The 20,994-nt window shown below is 26.7% G+C and overlaps 1 protein-coding gene across 1 annotated transcript in view; it reads left to right on the top strand.

Moving 5' to 3' along the window:
• Positions 1 to 594: 594 nt before the first annotated feature.
• Positions 595 to 20,994, top strand: part of LOC147065041 (trehalase-like) — a 51,631-nt gene continuing 31,231 nt past the window's right edge. The window contains exon 1 of the mRNA XM_085957337.1: positions 595 to 669. Within this exon, the coding sequence (XP_085813463.1) occupies positions 595 to 669 (75 nt within the window). The remainder of the gene's footprint in view (positions 670 to 20,994) is intronic.

The raw sequence follows: 20,994 nt of genomic DNA on the forward strand, positions 1-20,994 counted from the left end.
AAGCCAAAAATGTAAAAACAGTCTAGCAAAAAGTTTATCTAAGAACTGCAAAACAAAGAATAAAATTAATCCATCGATATCTAAAGGTAAGAATGACAATTATTTTATTAAAGCGGCAAGGAAAATAATAGACAGGGATAACCGTCTAATCCTTCAAGCTGCAAAAAAAATAATGGACTGAGATAATATTTCTATTGGTAATGAACCAATTCAAAGTACGCTCAAAAGCCAAAAACTAGAAAGAGAAAATAAAAATAAAATAAATTTCTCAAAATTATTATCTATAAAAAATCCTAAAGTGGATATACCTAAGAAAGCTAATAAAAAATTATTAGTAATGCCTAAATCTGATGGATGGATTGAGGCACATAAGTATAATAAAAAACCTAAAAATTACCCAAAAAATGTGGTGAAAAATTTAAATAAAAATTCCGATAAAAATAAATATAGGAAAAACGAAAGAGTAGGTAGTACTAAACCTGCTCTACAAGCGCTAGAAATATTAAAAGCAGCGCAAAAAATACTTGACGAAAAGAGATACGGGGATACCGATCTCTTCTGTCATAAAAACCTTTTATAAAAATCCCCTTTAAAATGAATGAGGAGGGATTAAACAAGAAAATTTTAGAAGCTGAAGAGGAACTTAAGATCCTCAAACAAGCCGCTCTGGTAATGGCGAAAAAAAGGAAGTCTCATATAGATGATGACTTCCAAAAAATGAGCAAAAGTGAAATGGACGCTGAAAAAACGTATTGAATGATAAAAATACGGCAGGCTCCATGCAACTAGCCCCAAAGCCACAGAAAAAGCGGCAAAACAAGTGTGCCAATCCCAAGACACATAAAAATCCAGAAGATGCCAGAAATCAAGAATGGAAACAAAGGTCTGATGCTAATTTAAATAAAGCTAGACAGAGTGCCTACATGCTCCTTTACAGAACATACAAGCCAGAAAGAAAGTTTTTACTAACTTTAGTAGAGACAAACAGAAAAATCGACTTGTTCAATGAGTTGAAAAAAATTTTGGTGGACTTGCTTGAGATATCGAAAACAGATATCTCGAGCATTTTCAAACTCGCAAGTGGGCGCTTTATAGTGCTGGTTGAAGAAACAACACTACGAAAACTTACTGAGGAACCAAAATACACAGATGCAATAAGAGTATTGCCACTGAAAACCGAGGAACTGTCCATGTATAACGGACAGATATTTACAATGGCGGCCAACCAAATAGGAAGCCAAAAATCCAACAAAGAGACAAGGAACAGGATGAAGAGGATGAAAGAATACCTCGAAACTGGGAACACCCGAGCTCTAGAAGAGGAATACATTCTGACAAATGAAAAAAGCAACTGCACTGGGAATAATCCTAGTGCAGGCTTAAATTGACAGAGTTACTGAAAGAAAGAGAAAGCCTAAATAAAGCAGAACATCTCTCTAAAAATTTAAATAGTATTAAAAATAATATTAAAAAAGATAAAATTAATAATATAATTAATATTAAAGAAATAAAAAATATTAATTATATTAATAATAAAAAACATGCAATTACATATTTAAATAATATTAATTCACAAAATATTCTCTGTAAAAAAGAAAGAGTAAGCCTAAATAAAGCAGAACACCTCTCTAAAAATTTAAATAGTATTAAAAATAATATTAAAAAAGATAATATTAAAAATATAAAAAATATTAATTATATTAAAGAAATTAAAAATATAAAAAATATTAATTATATTAATAATAAAAAACATGTAATTACAGATTTAAATAATATTAATTCAAAAAATATTCTCTGTAAAAAAAATGTACAAAACACCATCAATAATGTAGAATGTGTTAAAATTATGAACAGTAATAACCATACTGAAAAAATAAATACTATCTATAAAAAAAATAGTAGATTTAATAACTCTCAAAACATCGACATAGATGTAATAAAAGAGACCAATAATATTGATAAAGCCAAGACTGTCAATTTAAAAGAGAATAAAGGAGAAGCCAATCACTTCATCTGCAATTCAAATACAATTAATAAACCAGGAAATATATACCCGGTATTATTAAAAGAAATCAAAAATAAAGATTTCAAAATAAAAAGGATAAATAAACCAGTGTCAAATTATATTCGAATCAGCATCAAAAAAGATGCTAGATATAGTAAAAACACGGTTGAAAAAAACCTATTAAAAAAATGTGATATCAGGCTCAAAAAACAGAGCCTGAATAGAAACATAAATCTAGAAGGGCATAAATTTGAACCACTGGAAAAAATAAAAATTATGACGTTAAACATTAATGGTATAAAGTCTAAAAACGAAGAACTTAACCTATTACTAGGTGAAGAAAAACCAGACATTATATGTCTGCAAGAGACAAAACGAGGTATACAGGATAAAAAACTGTACATACCTCGTTATATCATACATGAAGTCCATATTAATAACAATGGACATGGACTACTCCTCGGATGTAGAGAAGGCATCTCAATACGGCCATCTATCATTTTCCAATCACAGGGAATGATAGCAGCCTTAATAAGAGGGCCATCAATAGAAGTGGTGATAGTATGCGTATATAGATCCCACAATACAGAACTTCGAAAGTCGACAGACCTAGAAGTCAAAACAATCTTATCCAAATATAAGAACAAAAAAATAGTATTAGCTGGTGATTGGAATGCAACACCAGAACATATAATACATAAATTAAGGAAAAAAGGGCACAAAATCGAAGCTCCTTATAGTCCAAAAAATGGCACAAGAATTTCCAAATCGAGGAAAATCACGAGAAAACCGATTGACTTTGCAGTGACAAACACTGCAAATATTATCAAAAGTCAAACGGTTCTAAGGAAATGGAGACTCTCCGACCACTTTCCAATCAGCATAACGATCGACGAAATTGTCGAGAGAAACATCCCTATAATGGTAACAGTTACCGATAGGAAAAAAATCTTAGATGAAATAACAAGATTAAACATTATTGAGCTCCCATTCACACTGAGTGGAAACACAATAGGAGAAAGTATTGATACCTTTCACAAAGAGCTTAAACAAAAACTCATTGATGAAAAAGTTATTGAAACAAAAACTTTCATAGGAAAAGAATTGCTGCTACCAAGGGTAGTTAAAGATGCAATATACAGAAAAAGACGCATAGATAGACGTGTCTCAAAATCCATGGCTACTCTAGAAGAACTAGAAGCTGCAAGGAAAAAACTAAGACAAGTTATAAACATGTCAAAAAGAAAAGCATACCTTAGATATATCAACAAAGGTATGCTATATCTAAAAAATAAAGACCCAAAGAAGGCCTGGGAGTGGGTGAAAACTCACTCGAAACTTCAAAACAGGGGCAAAATAGACGGAGCTGTATATGATCCAGTCTCGAAGGTTGTAGAAAATGACCATGAAAAATCCGTAGAAATATGGGGAAATCACTTTGGAAACCTGTGTAAAACCATAGGTGATTCAAATCAAGTGAAAGATACAAGTAAACTTGGAAAGTTTACAAACATCACCGATAGAAATATCGAATGGGTTGAAATCCGGCAAGTGTTATTGCACATGAGAAATAACAAGTCTGCTGGACCCGATGGAATACCTGGAGAGGTATATAAGCTGGTATCCAACGAGGAGATGCCAACCAGCAACTTAGCAAAAGCAATAGTAATATTGCTAAATGGGATTTTTAACTCCGAAGAATTCCCAAAAATATGGAATGACTGTATAGTCATTCCTATACACAAGAAAGGGGACAAATTTGAACCCAACAATTATAGAGGCATTGCATTGATAAATACTTTCCTTAAAATAATAACAAAAGTTCTAGCTGCTAGGCTACAAATAGTCTGTCAAGACTATAGCCTAGTCAGACAAGAACAAACTGGTTTTATTACACATGAAGAATGTGTAAGCCAGGCAGCATGTCTAATAGAAACATGCACAAGACGAAGGATTAGGGGTGATAAAACCTATTTGTGCTTCCTAGATCTCAAGAAAGCATATGATATGGTTCCACACCAACGACTTTTTAACCGACTTAAGAAAGCCGGACTCGGTCCAAAGTTTGTAGCATTCATAGAAAGGATGTATCAAAACACGGAAATTAAGGTTAAGATTGGAAATAAAACCAGTTCTGGCCACAAGTACGAGAGAGGTGTGAGGCAAGGGTGCCCCACATCTCCTCTAATCTTCAATATATACTACAACAGTATATTAGAGGAACAAGAAAAAATACCTGTAGAAGGTATACAAGGTGGTCTAAGCGGGCTTATGTTCGCCGATGACACAGTAATAGTTGCCTCGACAAGAGACGAACTAACAAAAAAATTGCAACAGATAAAACTCTGGTGCAGTGAAAACCACATGGAATTAAATCCAAGTAAATGTGGAACAATGGAAATAAACTCCGATGAAAATTGGCCAATGATGGAACCAATTAAATATGCGAATGAAATCATTCCTACAGTAGACAAATATGTCTATCTAGGAATTGAAATCAACAATAAACTCGACTTGCAAGAGATGGCAAGCTTCCGAGTTAATAAAGGAAAAGGGACTCTGGAAACTATCCGGAGCACTCTATCCAACATCAGAGTACCGTTAGCGTATAAAAGCATGCTTATTAAAAATGTGCTTATACCAAGACTAACATTTGGTACAGAAATATTTGGGATGAGTCTAGAAAGAACTCGACCAATGAAACGAGTACTTGACAATGCCCTCAAGTGTATCGTAAAAAAATCAAACTTTAGCAGACTGCGAGTCTATGAAGAAATGGATATCTTACCACTGTATGTGACAAGTGCAGTGGCAAGAGCAAGAGGTTTCCTGAAATGGAAAACATCAAGAGGAAAAATGGCAGAACTGATTGATTCAGCCAATAACTTCAAGTCTAGAAAATCAACCTGGACAAAAGAAACAAAACGATGGCTAAGATCCAGGCATATTGACACAAATATGACCAGTGACCTAATTCTAGACCAAGTTAAGATAGAAAGGATGAGGGAGATATCCCGACAAGACACATCCATAGCCGGTAGAAATGCCGACTTGTACAACATTACAAGCGGTAAAAAGCTACGAACAAGCGAAATAATATTTGCACTAGATCCAATAGCTGTAAATGCACTGTTTAAGCTAAGGACAGGAACGTTCAAGTTTACGAACGAATTAGTAATTACACAAGCACTGCCACCAGAACTATATAATAGATGTGTCTGCTGTAACAAGCTAGTGAAAGAAGACATTTGGCATTTTTTGTGTCAGTGCCAATGTTCTGAAGATGCAAGGAAAAAGCATCAAATAATGAAATACCCTTTTGAGCAAGGTTGTTCAGAAGGGTTTAAAAGAAATGTAATTGAAATACTCCTTGAGGGGGAGTCGGTAGCTTCCCACATGAAGCTTCCTGAGGAGGTACTTGATACAATCAAGTATCTCTCTCTAACAATACCCCGCCGAAATGCACTTGTTGCAGAACGTCGGGGGCCCACTCTCACCTAGTATCTGCTAGGTGAACCCTCAGTAATCGAAGCCGCAAGGTATGATGGGAGTGTAACACCCGAGTACTTTAATGAGAAAGATCGTGCAGGTGGTGGTTTTTTCCGCTTTCCACCGATCTCTAGGGAGCCTAGAGCCTGTTAGGTATGATTGTAATTAAAAGTACTAATGTTTTTTTTTTTTTTTTTTTTTTTTTTATTAATGCTAGTTAGAGCCACAAATTTGTAATTTATACAAACCAGAAAAATTTTACATACACATGTATAATACAATAAAAAGTTCAACGAATTCCTATTATATACAAATAATATAAAAATACAATTGTGCCTGAATTTCAATGATATTATTGCACTAGTATATTATTATATTTTTATGGATTAGATAAATTTTGATTTCTTTTGGACATTAGCCTAGTAACATATTATGGTTGTTATAATTTTATATAATAACGGGATAAAACACAAATATTATAATTTTTAAAAAAAATCTTTTTTTTTTGTATAGCAACTATTTAATAATTAGAGCAAATACTACTTTACGAAAATTAAATAGTGGTCTATTTGACTAAAATACATGAATACAATGCGTTTGTTTTGTAAATAAATTTAGTTTTGCTTGTGTGTAAAAATCTACCATGCGATAAGGCATATCAATCGTAGATCTCCTAGAGAATTGATGCGAAATTGTGCTTTAATACGCCAATTAATCGCAACAATATTATGTGATTTAAAAAATATTTACATGAAGTCAATAAATATACCATGTAAAATCGAAGAAACAAAAAGTTCAAGCATAAAATATAAAATTATGCAATAAAAAGTAGACAGTAAAATAAAAAACAATGATGATCTTTGCAATTTTATAAAGAAATATTCACATAAATTTAAACTAGACAAAATAGTAGAAAGATGAATAGGGGGCTATAATAATCTGCAAGATCTTGAAAAATTAAAGTGAAGTAATCGCAAAATTTACAGAAACGCAATCTTTAGTAAAAAAGAAACTAATCAACTTATTTGAAATAGTAAAAACAAATAAGATATTAATTGAACAGAATATGTCATACGCAAACGATTTAGAAATAGAAATAAAACAAAAATATGTGATTAATCACTTGTCTATAATACGAATATAATGTTTCATTATATAATTGAGAATTTATACAGTCAGATTATTTATTTTTATAATTAAGAGGAATAAAACGAGTTTGCTTTTTAAAGAAACACTTATCGGTTTAATAAATTAAAGCTATCACAAGCAAAATTGGCTTATGTATGTGAAAAGTAAAATGTGGTACTTTATGTGAATTTCTAATGAACTAAGTTTCATATTATGCGGGTGACAATAAATATTATAAATGAAAATGGCTAAATACTTTTCCTTTGAAATTTTACATAATGTTATATAAAGGTTTAATTTAAGTAAAATGAAGCTCGAATTTTTGTAAAATTTGTATATGATATTTAATTTATGCTTTCATCCGATTTTAAGGTGATTTAACTTGTTTGAGCAATACTTCATGATGGAACTGAACTATATTAAATTTTATAAAGTTTCATATTAGCCTACTTAAAATTCGATAGAAAAAAAAAATTGTATAATTACTTCATACATATAGATACACACAAAAAATTGTGAAAATTGTATAACTAGTTTATATACACTATACACAAAAAAATTACAATTTATGTAAAAAAACATTGTAAAATTATGATTTTTCAATAGAGAATTCTATAAATGTATTAATTAACATTTTTCTACTAAAAATGAGCTTTTAAATGTTCACATTTTGCGATTTTATATCTGTAAATAAAAGACGAAATTAAAGTTCTTAGCGCTAAAAATATATATTTAGAATATAAAAAATTCTGATAAACCATATCAGTTTAGATTTTAAATATATATTATAGCTGCTAAAAAAATGATTTTTTGTTATGCTAAGCTGTGAAATATACTTTTTCAAATTTTAACTGATACAAATGTTGAACATGAACAATAATCAAAGCACAAATGAACTACGAACTTAAAAAAGCAGCATAATTTTATGAATCTTGTAAAAAATTGCTGTAAATAAAATATGACGATTTCGTTTAAGCAATCCAAGGTTTTTGTACCATAATATAGGGAAAAAGATGTGTTTAAGCGCTTTATAAAGTAAAATTATTGCTGTAAGAATAATATTTATGTGTATTTTAATTTATCAATATAATAATTCACTACAATTATATTCATTTGTTTTTTCATATAATCTTTCTATAATTAAGTTTTTAGAAATATAAGTACAGTATAGAAACATATTGATAGGTTGATTTATATCTTTAATGTATATTTTAACGATTTTGTCCATTTTTTAATAAAATACACAATTCTGTATATAAAATTTAGATCAGATCGTAATATTACATAAAATAAAAAAAATCAATGTATCTAAAATTTCTTTTCATAAAAATAGCGCGAACGTAATATAAGTCTAAATAATCATTATAGGAATTATATGAATGATGCATGGTTTTGTATATATCACATAGAGATCCCATCATGACAGTGCTGGTGTGTAAAATCGATATTTAAGTAGTCTCATTTTACATTTTTTTCCGTATATTTGAGAGTACGCAAATAAAAAAGAATATTTTGATAGATCAAAAAATGAATGATTTTCGGATTTTAATTTCGATAATACAATATACTTTGTTTAAGAAAGAATATAGAGGATTAAACATCAATTCAAACCTAAAACCGAAATTAAAAATTATAGAAGTGTATAAAATAAAATAAAAATTTAATTTTGTATTTTTTCTTTCCAAGGCCATTATTTTTATTTATAACGACAGAAAAATCGTATTTCTATATATAGAACAAAAAAAACAGAATCTTGCAGAAATTGCACATGAAATAGCATAAAATTTATACATAAATATCGATTCTAGTCTGTATATATAATGATAGACTGATTATGAGAACGTGAAATATAATCAAAACTATATATAAAAATATGTGTTTTGCTCTAGTAAAACATACAAGACATCATGTTTCGCATAAGCATGTTCTTTTCAAACTATTAAAATATCTAGGAAGTGTATAAAAACCATTTTTCTATACTTGTGGCATATAAATTTAGCAGGTTTGTATCAATTTTTACGATATCATGTATTTTTTTATATTGTTTTTTCCCGATAAAATATTGCATCAGAAAGTCTAAGTACAGGCTAATCAATTACAAAAGAGTAAGGAATTGTATGTTATAAACCGATATTGAGCATATTATTTTTTACAAAATATCAATTAAAATATGTGTTTTAAAATTATAGATGTCAGAATTCTTAACTAGCAGAATTGCTTGTAAGCGTGTGAATCGATTTTAAATAATGATACGCACATATTCACAATGCATTCATAACAGAGTTGTTGCACAAATTCAATCGTTTTTTTAAGCATTATTTAAATTTAATTTCAAAATAAAATCTTATGTGAGTAAAATTGTTCCTTTGGAGCAATGAAAAACCACGAATAGAATCTCTAGTAACAATAAAAAAATACTATCGAGATATCATTGTATATGGTTTTTTTTTCATCTTTTTGATTTTTTTTTTCAGCTGCATATATAATAATATTTTAAACAGAATTAATGTATATGATAAAACACAAATTTATTATTTTCTATCTTTTTACCGCGCTAAAATGACAAACTAAAAACATTGTCGAAGTAAATCGCAGGGAGTAAGGTAAATGTATTAAATTCACCTATATATTTCAAAGGAGTATCTAATCGACTTGAATTGGTCTATTTTGTCCGTATTTATATGCAAATTTATGTGCAACTTACTTTCTTTCTGCATCTATTTACGGTTTAAAAAACATTTGGCATATTTTTAACGCTAAAAAACAAAACAAAAGGCATATAAAACTTCGTAAATACTGTAATAATCTTTATAAACAAATTATACTATATATATTTTTTTTTTAAAAATCAACAATTATACATATTTCTGGATAGCGTCAGTATACGTTTATATGATGTGATTTAAAAAAAAAATCAAGTAAAGTAATAGAAAAAATTAATAAAATATAACTGATACAAAAATTGTTTGAAATACTTTTCTTGGATATATAATATAATAAAAAGCAGAGGATTTTTATAAATATATCTTGAAATTTCTATCTTTTCGTGTTTTACATACACATTCTAAAAAAACAAAAATTCAAATAGAATAATGCAATTTTAACAATTTTTTTTTACAAAAGATCAAAAAATTACATATTATTGGTATTTTAGTTTCTATCAGCGAAATTCGAAAAACACCTTAGCTTTCTCGTAAGAAAAACATGATACGAAGATACATAATCGCTTAAGAGTTGTGTCGGTTAACTAATTTTAAATTTTAGAAACGAAAATCATTAAACAACTTTCTGTTTTTAATAAAAACAGTGATTTTCGAGAAAAATTAGAAAATGTGATGTGATTAGATATAAACGGTATATATCGAAACTTAAAAATATGTGGCTGATAGATGCATTCAATACAATCATTGCTATCTATATGTAATCAAAATTATAAGTTACTCGGTAAAAAAACTCTTGTTATCAGTTTTATCACTCTACTCCAAAATTATTCAAAAACCACAATCATAATCATAAAAGCACAAATAAGGTTACAAAACAGTTACTTTTAAATCTAAGTACACAGTATACGCTTTTTTATATTTATTCTCTGACGATTTCAACTTTTTCTGGAACGCTTATTTCATGAATTCATAATTTTTTTGAGATAAATACACATACATAAAAGATGTCATATTAAATTGGTAGCAAAGCCACTATTTTAATCCATGGAATGTATACTTATTCCATTTTTTCGTTTGTCTTCTATTATATAAGTATATATTATTTTAGAAAAGTTTTTAAAAATTACGGAAATCCAAAAGATTCATACTTATTCCATGTAAAATTTATTTCTCTTATATATTTTTGCTTTTTTTAGCCGTTATCATCATGCAAAAATATTTAGATTTACAACATTTGCAGTGACATATAACAAAAGTATATTTTTAAGCCAAACAATACTGCATATATCATACATGTCTACCATTCGTATGCTTAACTTAACTTTTTTGTTTTTAAGTTGTATAGATACAAAATGATTTTTTTAATGTATTTATTAGAAGGGGTTAAAAAACAAGTTATAAGCCATTATTTATTTCTATTTGTCTTCATAATATGATTTCTATAATTTTTATAATTTTGTATCTATATGTTCAGGATTTTTATTTACTTTTAAAAGAATATAAAGTAAGAATGCTTATTAGTTTCCTATTACATGATATAAAAAAAACAAAATATGCTAAAAAGTAAGCAAACATATTATTAAACGCAATAAGATGGTACAAAAAAAAATGAAAACCATAATATTTTAATAAGATATATTTATGACCTCGCTGTTATTCGTTTCATTATAAGAACTTTAAAAGGTAAAGCTTCTTTTGCTTGGAAATAAAAAGATTGCAACCAAAATTTGTTATGATATTTTCTATTTCTACATTTTGAAGATAACCCAGAAAAAATTAGCTTAAATGATTTTGTAAATTTTCTTGCAACGGATATTGATTTTTATATAAATACTATAATCAAGAACGGAAAATACGAAATCTTAATCATTCTAAAAAGCATGCGCTCAACGCATCTCTTAAAATTAGCTTTACGAATTTACTAAAATAGCTGCCAATGCGAAAAAAGCACCAATAAACATTCTGATATTATTATTACATGCATTTACAAACGTTTTATTTTTCTAAACCAATGTTTGGCTTAACATTTGCAATTTAATTTGCAAAAAATTATTTTGAAAAAATATATAAAAAAAATTTATGTGTTGGTTTTGATATTATTTACTATTTTTTAGAGTAAAATTAATGATTTGTCATAGTTTTAAAGAGAAAAAAATGCGTTTATTTAAACTATTGAATCAAATAATAAATGCACAAAAAGTACATAATAAAAGCTTGCATGTTCTTATATTTTCTGAATAAATAACAATGCTACCCTGACATGTGGATATCTATATAATTTATTTCCTCCAAGTCTGCGATATATAAAATTAAACCAAATAAACCAACCTTTTAAATTGAAAAATCACATAAATTCACTGTTTAAAAGAATTTTTATATGACAAGTTATCATAAATACTAAGAAAAATATAGATGGACAATATTCAAACAGTTTTTGTACGATATAAGTACTAACGTAACCAAAAAAAACATTTTCGTTTATTTATTTTTTACTAATAATTGGCTTGTTTTAAGTATCATGCACATAATCAATCAGTAAGCTTAATTTGTAACGTTTTTTTTTGCAAAAAAGTTAAAAAAAAAGCATAATTTTTCTTTTTTTACACGAGCAAAGATATTAATATAAATTTCTTTATGTCGAATCAGTAACTATAAGCTGTATATATTAGTTTCAACATATATCACAATACTGATATCAAAAAACATCAAATAACCATATCCTTTTTTATGAAATTGAACATTATCGTGTTACGAAAAAATTTGTATATTTGATAAAAATATAGCACAACACGTAACTAAACAAAATCTAAAGCCGTTGCAAGCAATAAAAACATATATAAAATTTGTTCGTAAATATATATATTACAATTATTATTTTATATAATCTATATAAGATTTCTAATAGTTGAGTTCATGTTCAATGCATGAAAAATGCGCTAAGAGAGGTTATGCTTGTTTACTTTTCTAAATTGTAAAGAGATTTTTTTTTCTTATTTCATGCGATTCGTTATTTTTTAACTTCATATTGGGGTTTTTATGTACAAAAATACAACTTTTCAAGCATTTTTTAAATGTTATAATAAAGCACTCATGTGAATTGTACTAAGATATTACAACCTTTTTTAGTGATTTTTTATGCACAATAAATTTTGCGCTTTTATTGCTATGATTATCTTAATTATTGCTCTCAAAACAATCGTATTTATTCGAGTTCATTTACCGTATTTTGAAATTTTGACAATCTTTTTAACGATTAAATTTTATTCAATATCAAATCTTGTTTTTAAAACTATTATTTTATATGAGTATAGGCATCAAAAGTTTGACATATGTCTTGATCGGATTCGTGACACCATTCTTTTACAAGAAGATACCAAATAAATCTCCATAACACACCATATCAAGTAAATGTAAAAAGTGATTTATGTATGCACTTGTATATTGATAAAATATAGAATCAATAAAGATCTTATATAAATGATTTTTGAGAAATACATGATGTATATTTTGTTATAACTGGATATACCAATTACATTGTCGTTATTAGGTTTATGTTTTTTATTTTCATATCTAATGAGTATGCATATGATAATTTATTGTCATATTTTATAACTTTATTTATATTGATGTGCGCAAAAATATTTTACATCTAATCTTGCATAAGGTTAATACTAATTTGCTCTTTTTTTTTAAGTATTTTTTCTGATAAGTGTTGTAGAAGTTAGACCATCTCTTTGTGTTATATTAGTGAAATTTACCAACCATACATTTGCATCACTTTTTCATAAATAAAATTTTTTTAAAGCATATAACTTTGCAAACATTTTAACAATATAGAATATATTATTTCTATGTTAGAAAATTCAGAACAAAGGTTTTTAGAGAACCACTATTTTTTTTGTCTAAGCTGTATAAGTAACCTAGCTTGAACATACATATAAAAGCTCATCAAAGAGTATTGGTTTAGAAGTTTTTACAATTTACATATTTATTTTAAATAACTTCGCATGCATAAAGATCTTAGTTATAAATACGTATTTTTCATTTTTTAAATGCATTTAAAATACAAACTAAAACTTTTTTGTGTTATAGTTTTGTTTTTTTACTATTTATGGTGATTTACATTTTTCAGAATCTATGTTCTAAAGCAGAAAAAGGGTTTTTCTATTTCTAGTTATATTTTAGTTTGCTTTTTGATATTGGTTGATAGAAAAGTCCTTTTTGCATAGTAAGAAACCGTTATTATCTGATTTCTAGCAATATTTGCAAAATTAATTATTTGTATTTTATAGTTTATCTTGTTCTATTTTTAAAAAGCCCACGTAGTAGTTTAAAAGTGGTAGTTCGCATTAAATATTGCTTAGAAATGGCTATACCAGAATTAGTCTGTGCCAGATGTACAAAATTTTTTAAACGTCTTTTCTTTTTTTAATGTTTCTGGCTTCGTTCTCTAGTTTGTTTTCTTTTATTTTCGTAGATATTTATTATAGATTCATATCTGAAAAGTCTTTATCGTAACCATTTACTTGGTTTTTAATATATTTGGGGGTTTTATTTTTTACTATATATTTTAATTGTGTTTCCATATTAGAAATCGGTTAAATGTTTTCATCTTCTTTTGATATAGTTTTTAAATACATAATTAAAATAAAATTAATATTTTAATTACTAATTATCAAGATACGAATATAATGGAATTTTTATTTATTATTGTTTTAAAGGGTTTTCAACAACGACAAACGGTAGGGTGATAAACTTAACCTTGGCTTTTATTTATTTATTTTTCGTCATTTTTTTATATTTATGAATCTCAAATATGGAGTTTCTTTAATATCTAATATAAAAAAAATATAATCATTCGTTTCATATTAAAAATTTTAGTAAGCATTTAATCAGATCTTCAGTCTACTATATCAAATGGCATTTTAATTTTTAACATTTGTATTGTAATGAGTTATCGACTAAATCTTCTTGCTCAATTTTTCAATAAACTGTCATTTCAAAGCTTAATGCCCTCTTCTGACCAATACTAGATAGTTTTCTGCTTAAAGATATGAAGTTTTAATTTTATAGCGTCTTGATGCCTGCTTTATCAGTAATTTTTTATGTATTTAGTGTCTGATTTAGATTTATTGATACTTTTGTTTAGATATAAGGCATGCGATACTATTAAATTGAATGTGTTTTTATTTTCCTGACAAGACTAATTGACTGTTTATCTGTATTGTGTGATTATATGTATATGATAATTGTTCAGTAAGGCATCAATTCTAGCAGGTGTATTTATATAGAAAATTATAAAACAGGGCATTTTTTTTGAATTAAATGAATTATATATTTTCTTTATGCTTTTCAGCCTAGTAATCGCTAGAATCAGGTTTGTTTGTGCTTGTGTTAACTTAAAAACCTAAAATTTCTAAAATTGTCAATCCAGTAATTATTTATAGATTTTATTATTAGCTAAAGATAAAATACAACTAATTCGATATATATCAAATTAAATATTGTTTTAAACTTTTTCTTTTTCTCATATGGCTAAAACTAGTATTTTTTTATTCTTAAATATTCTTTTTTAAACATAACATCAACAACGATGTTTTTTATTAACTATATTTGTCTCTCTTTTATAGTTTTTATTTAATAAACACTGTTCTTTTTCTTTAAGTTGTAACTTTTTTACCTACGTAATAATAAGTATATAAATGATTGTATCAACAAGATTCAGATCTCGTAATCTGCTTTGTTTTAATAATACAGATCGGGTTTTTTTCTTTAATGCATTACTACTTTTATCAATAGTTTTCAATATTATCGACTTATGCGCATGCAATGAATATAAAAGATAATTCTATGCGAATTGATTACTCAAAGAATATGAATGATATTGCGATAGTTTTTACAAAAAGAGAGTTAAAAAACCATATAAATTTTAAGTCAGAAACATGTTTTAAAAACTAATCTGAATTCCAAAATTGGTTTTCTGCCTCTACAAGTTATTGCAAAAAAAAATTTTCGAACTTGTATCGGTGCTTATATTTTTTTTCAATGTTTGTGCTTCTCTAATATTTCAATAATTTCTTGTTTTTGCATCAATAATTTATACTACGTTAGATGCTTGAGTTTGCAATATAGATGTGCTAGTTTCACATATAGAGATAGCCTCTGGCAATGTGAAAACCCTTGCCAGACATACTGTGAAATATAACACATCTTCTATGATTGAGGTAGAGCTCTGCTAACTATAGTATTACATTGTGTTTTGTGTTCATGCTTGGATCTTTGTAAGTCGGAAGAGTCTCTGTATTTTTGCAAATTTCTATATTAGATATAGCCAATTCTTATGTTAAATAAACTGTTAAAATATAGAAAAAAGTTTCTTCAATGTGATATTATCATCACCCGATTTTTATTATTATATCATAAATATGCTTAAAGTAAAAAACATGTAATAAAATGATTTTTTAAATTGTATTTTTAAATTCTTCAAATTTCTAAATGCACAACTTTTGTTTTATTTAATTAAATCGGCGCACAAATAAATCTGATGAATATAAAAAGCTTCATATTTCATTTTGATATTGAAAACTTGTTTTTTTATTTTCGTTGATAGCAAGTTTTAAACTTAACACCATTCTGATGAATTTTTTATATATGATCTTGCTGCTATTTTCATAAATAATTTTTAATTCTTTTCTATATAAAAATATATATATTTGATCTCGTATCTTGTATCTAGGTATACTAATCAAACTTGTATCAAGAGAATTCTCTAATTCAGTTTTTAATAATATTTAATACAAACAATTTAAATTAAACTTAACAAAATTTTTGAAGTGATCATAAATCATATATCATTGTCGTTGCTAGATGTAAAATGCGATACAATATGGTTTAGACTTACCGTATGTTATAAAAACGTGCATTATATACAAGCTACGGACTGTTTGCAGTTTTTTTTCATGGTATAACTTTTTTTAAAAATACTTTAAGAATGTGCTTTTGCTTCTATATACAAGTTCAATTTCTTAGAACTTAACAATAATTCATCCGACGTATAAATATAAAATCGACATCGCAACTCCGTGGAAATTTACAGATGCTCGAAAAAATGTGTTGCGGATACTGTGTTTTTTTTACAGCAATATTGCGAGAAAATTATAAAAATAGCCATAATTTTTGCTAATATATCTTTAAAAACATATTTGTTCCCAAATTGTAGAATACGCATAAATTGATTTGAACTCTTAACAAAAGACGTTTTGTATTGGAATATTATAAATTAGTTTTAAACATTTTCCATATAATAATAATGCGTAAAGTTTATGACATTTTCTTCTCTATTCTTATTTTCAGTTGGATCATTGCGTCAAATCCATACAAGACGAACCAATATAAATGCCTAAGCCTCGATTTTATAAATAATTTCATCTTGAAAAATATATAGATATTTTTAACAATTATAATTATAGTCAATTGTGATATAAATATGACATATTCGATGCTATTTATACATAACAAACTTTATCCACGCTTACAAATAGAGCTATCTTAAATTTACACAGTTATACTTTAACAAAAATAAACATAAAAATACAGAATATTTTTATTTCTTTCGTAATATGTATTAACATTAGACCGATATATGCTTCACGATAATAATAGCAACCAGCGCACAAAAAAACCTTATTATTACAAAGAAATGATAAACAACACATAAGTAGTTGATAAATGAATTGGCTTTGAGTCTATATCATTGTATATATTTTTTTATAGTTATTCGTAATACTTATATTGGATTTATGATGATCAGATTGGGATTTTGGTTAGTTTTAGTAAAATTGTAGTTTAATGTCGCAGTTTGTTTTTATAGGCATAATTAAAATCTTTTTAAATACAAATTGATTTTTAGATGGTCCAATTGGGATGTTGAATAGTTTTAGTAAATTTTAAATTTCCGTTCACTAATTGTTTTTATAAACATACTAGAATCTTTTCAAACATCATTTTACGTTTTAGATAACTTCACATCTATTTTTTGCGATGTACATAGTTATCTTTTTTCTTTAAAGATCATTCTACTTACTGTTTTATTCTATCAAAAAACAATAGATTTTCAGGTTATTTTTTTAGGAATTAAAGAGTTATTTAACTCGAAGTAGATAAAGAACAATAGTTCTTTTAGCAAAACAAAGGATTTATGAGCTTAGTTTTCGATATCTCTATAGAAAATTAATGTATAATAACCACTATATTGTTTTTAAAATTCAAAAATAAAATTATAAATTTCATAATCTTAGGAAATAAATTGCTAACCAACAAGATTACCTTAACAATCTATAGGCTTTAACATGGCTGCTATAATATTCTTTGTTGAAAAAAATAAGAATAATTTACCACTTTGTTTTACTGATATTTAGATTAATTCCAAATATATATTTAAATATTTTCTGCCTATATTATAATTGATTGAATTATTTTGACTAATCTGATATTTCAAGTGATGAGCACTAAAAATTTTTAATATCTTTTGTATACAAATTAAATCTTGTTGTTCGGATTATAAATTCACTATATAACTGTACCGTGGCATAATTTATATGTGATAAATGTTAGGAGGGAAATGTGTATTTATGGAGGGAAATGTGTATTTATGGAGGGAAATTTGTATTAAGGAGGGAAATTCATATTTATGGAGGGAAATATATATTTAAGGAGGGAAATTCATATTTACGGTGAGTAATTTGTATGGGTTTTATGGTTTTTAGTGGTGAATTAGTCATTAAAAACAATTGAATCTGTACAGAAGACAATTTTCACCGGTATTTTTTAAAAATTACACCCTCAGTCATTTGATTATATCCAAAAGCAAGGAGTTCTTTTAGGTCATCATGCAAATGCTAAATGCATGATGGAACAATAAAATCAAAAATAGACCAATGTTAGCTATATAAACAAAGGAAATAGACCACTTATAATGAAAATTCAGAGTAACATTGATTCGACTTCATTGAAATTTAAAACAAAACAAGCAAAGGAAACTAGTCGGGTTTTAAAGGTGAATTCAATAGTTTGTAAAGAAGGGAGCCTTTTAGAGCTGATATTTTTCAGCATATTTATGTTTTACTCATTGGCAATTTTTATATTGCATGTAATGGTAAAAATAAAAAATGTAGCAAAATTAATATGGAATTTATTGACAATGCTAATAAAAAATTTGAAAGTATTTTTTAACATACAGAATCAAAAGAAAAGTAGGCCGATACTAAAAAACGAAAATAGTGTGATTTCTAAAAAAAAAGATTTGGAAAAATTGGTATCAGAAAGGTTTATAGAAGAAGAACACCCCGGTAAAATGCAAATATCGCCAATCAACCTAAAAATCCAAAAATTGAATGACAAAGGAATTTTAGTGAAAGACCCGCATCAAGAATTACTAACAAGCAAGTCTATAAATACTAAGGAAATATACTGTGAATTATGCTGTACAGATTATAAAACAGTCGCAGATTTTCTTGAACACTTCTATAAGCAGCATTTTTATTGCAGAATCTGCACTAAACATGATGATAATCTGGTGTTCTTTGATGATGAACTACATTATATTTCACATGGAATTGATTTCCATCATGTTTTTGCTGATGAGAAAAAGATAATATTTTTCCCATCGAAACTGAGATTGGATCTATTTGAACTATGTAATGAAAATAATTTTGATGTTTTGTATGGGGAAAGAATGAGGAATTTCGTTTTTAGAAGCGATTCCATTATGAAATATGACTTCCTTTGCCAATTATACAATTTGACAGAAGAAACAAGATCGCAGATGCTGAGAATATGTAGCCGCACACATTCAAAACCATAATGTAGTTTAAAAATAAATAAACAAATACAATATAATTAATTTTATTTCTTAATTGTTTTTATTCTCTAATTATCGCTGCTGCATATATTTCTAAAATTTAAACTGCCTAAAATTTTTAATAATTTATTAATTAACCATTTAGAAAATATATCCAAAAATCGGCCTATCTATTTTAAAACTTTGTGCTAAGTACTATATAAATTAATTACGTTTATAACAATTTCTACAAACTTAAGAAAATCAGTAAAAATTCCATCTAATTATGCATGAGAAGCTTAATCATAATAGACCCAGCAACTTTTAAATTTTTTTGAAGAATAACAGGTAGATTATTTATATATTTTAGGATTATGCTTTATAATACTAGTTTTTCTTCTTAAGCCTAACGCGGTTATCTTCTCGTGTATACAACGTATTTATAATTTAGGCTATTTTGTCTTCTCAAAGTCTTCTTCAACACCTCTCCTCCGTTTGAGACATTTTACAGAAAGAGTTTTTCCTAATCCCAAGTTTTGTATACATGCCACAATCTGATAGATTACACGGATTTTCTTCAAATACCTTTCATTATTTTTGTACCACGCCGTCATAAGTATAAATTGGATAATATTGGCAAATTTACACAAAGTAGTGGCGTATAAAACCATAGGCAATAAGCACTGTGTATATGAAAAATTTATTCGAAGCAGCTTAGTTTTTTATAATATGAAAACATGGATAAATATAAAAATCATGATAATTTTGATATATAAGAATTCACTAATTTAAGTTTTAAAGATAGTATCATTTAATTTATACCTTTTCAATGTATTAGACAAAAAAAACATTTTTTAAAAACCACTTCTGATTGTTTTTTCCATTTATATAAATAAGAAGCAAAGGGAATTATAAAGTGATGTTTAGACTCAAGTATCTTCATTATATATAAATGTTTTCATTTAAATTTTAACTTCTTTTTTCTATGATGAATTTCGTATTTAAAATGTGAAATTTTTTATTACCAACAATCAATACTCGATTATTCTATCAAATAAGAAAATTTGCTCTTCTAGATGTTTTTTATGATAAAAAAAGAAAAAAACAGAAAATATGCATTTAAATCATATAAAAAAATGTTTAATGGTTCTACTAAAACATTTTAAAAGAACAAATTGTACTCAAAACAATAAGAACAAATATTCATTGTATTGATTTTCAAATACTATTCAAATTTTTAAAAATAGTTTTCATGATAGATACTAAATTCCTTAATATAAAATTATATAAAATCTAAAATAGACCATATAATGACAATAAAACTGTTTGATATTAGTAAATAAAACAGAAGGTAAGTCATAAATGGTTTGATTACCGAAAAAATATTTAAAAAGCTGTATATAAGAGATTGTTTTCTATTAATGAAAAAAAAGCTTTCTTATTAATATTATGATAATAAGTTGATTTAGCAAATTTTATAAATAAAGTATTCTGAATGAACATCGATACAGGTATTTTTTCAAACGAACATTTTTTTGCTTGTTAAGATCGTATATGGTCTTTTAATAATGTATAAATTTCATATATTAAGGGTTTACCATTTTTAATTTAAATATTTGTGTTGGAAATATATTAATAAAGGATATAGGTCTTGTAAAAAAACTTATTTTTATACAATCACGGTTAATTTCGTTTTATATCCCTGAAAGTGTATAAGCGAAACTTATGGTTGCTGCATAGAACATATTTGATGAATACTTCTCTCAATTCGAGAAAATAAAATTGCTTTAATTTCCACAGCAGATATTTAAATACACCCATGCTAAAGTAATATATAGACAAATATGATAAGATACTGTGTGAAATAAGAA

The sequence above is a fragment of the Rhyacophila brunnea genome, unplaced genomic scaffold (genome assembly GCF_057557595.1).
Source record: "Rhyacophila brunnea isolate RB1 unplaced genomic scaffold, BYU_Rbru_1.0 scaffold_61, whole genome shotgun sequence".
NCBI lineage: Eukaryota > Metazoa > Arthropoda > Insecta > Trichoptera > Rhyacophilidae > Rhyacophila > Rhyacophila brunnea.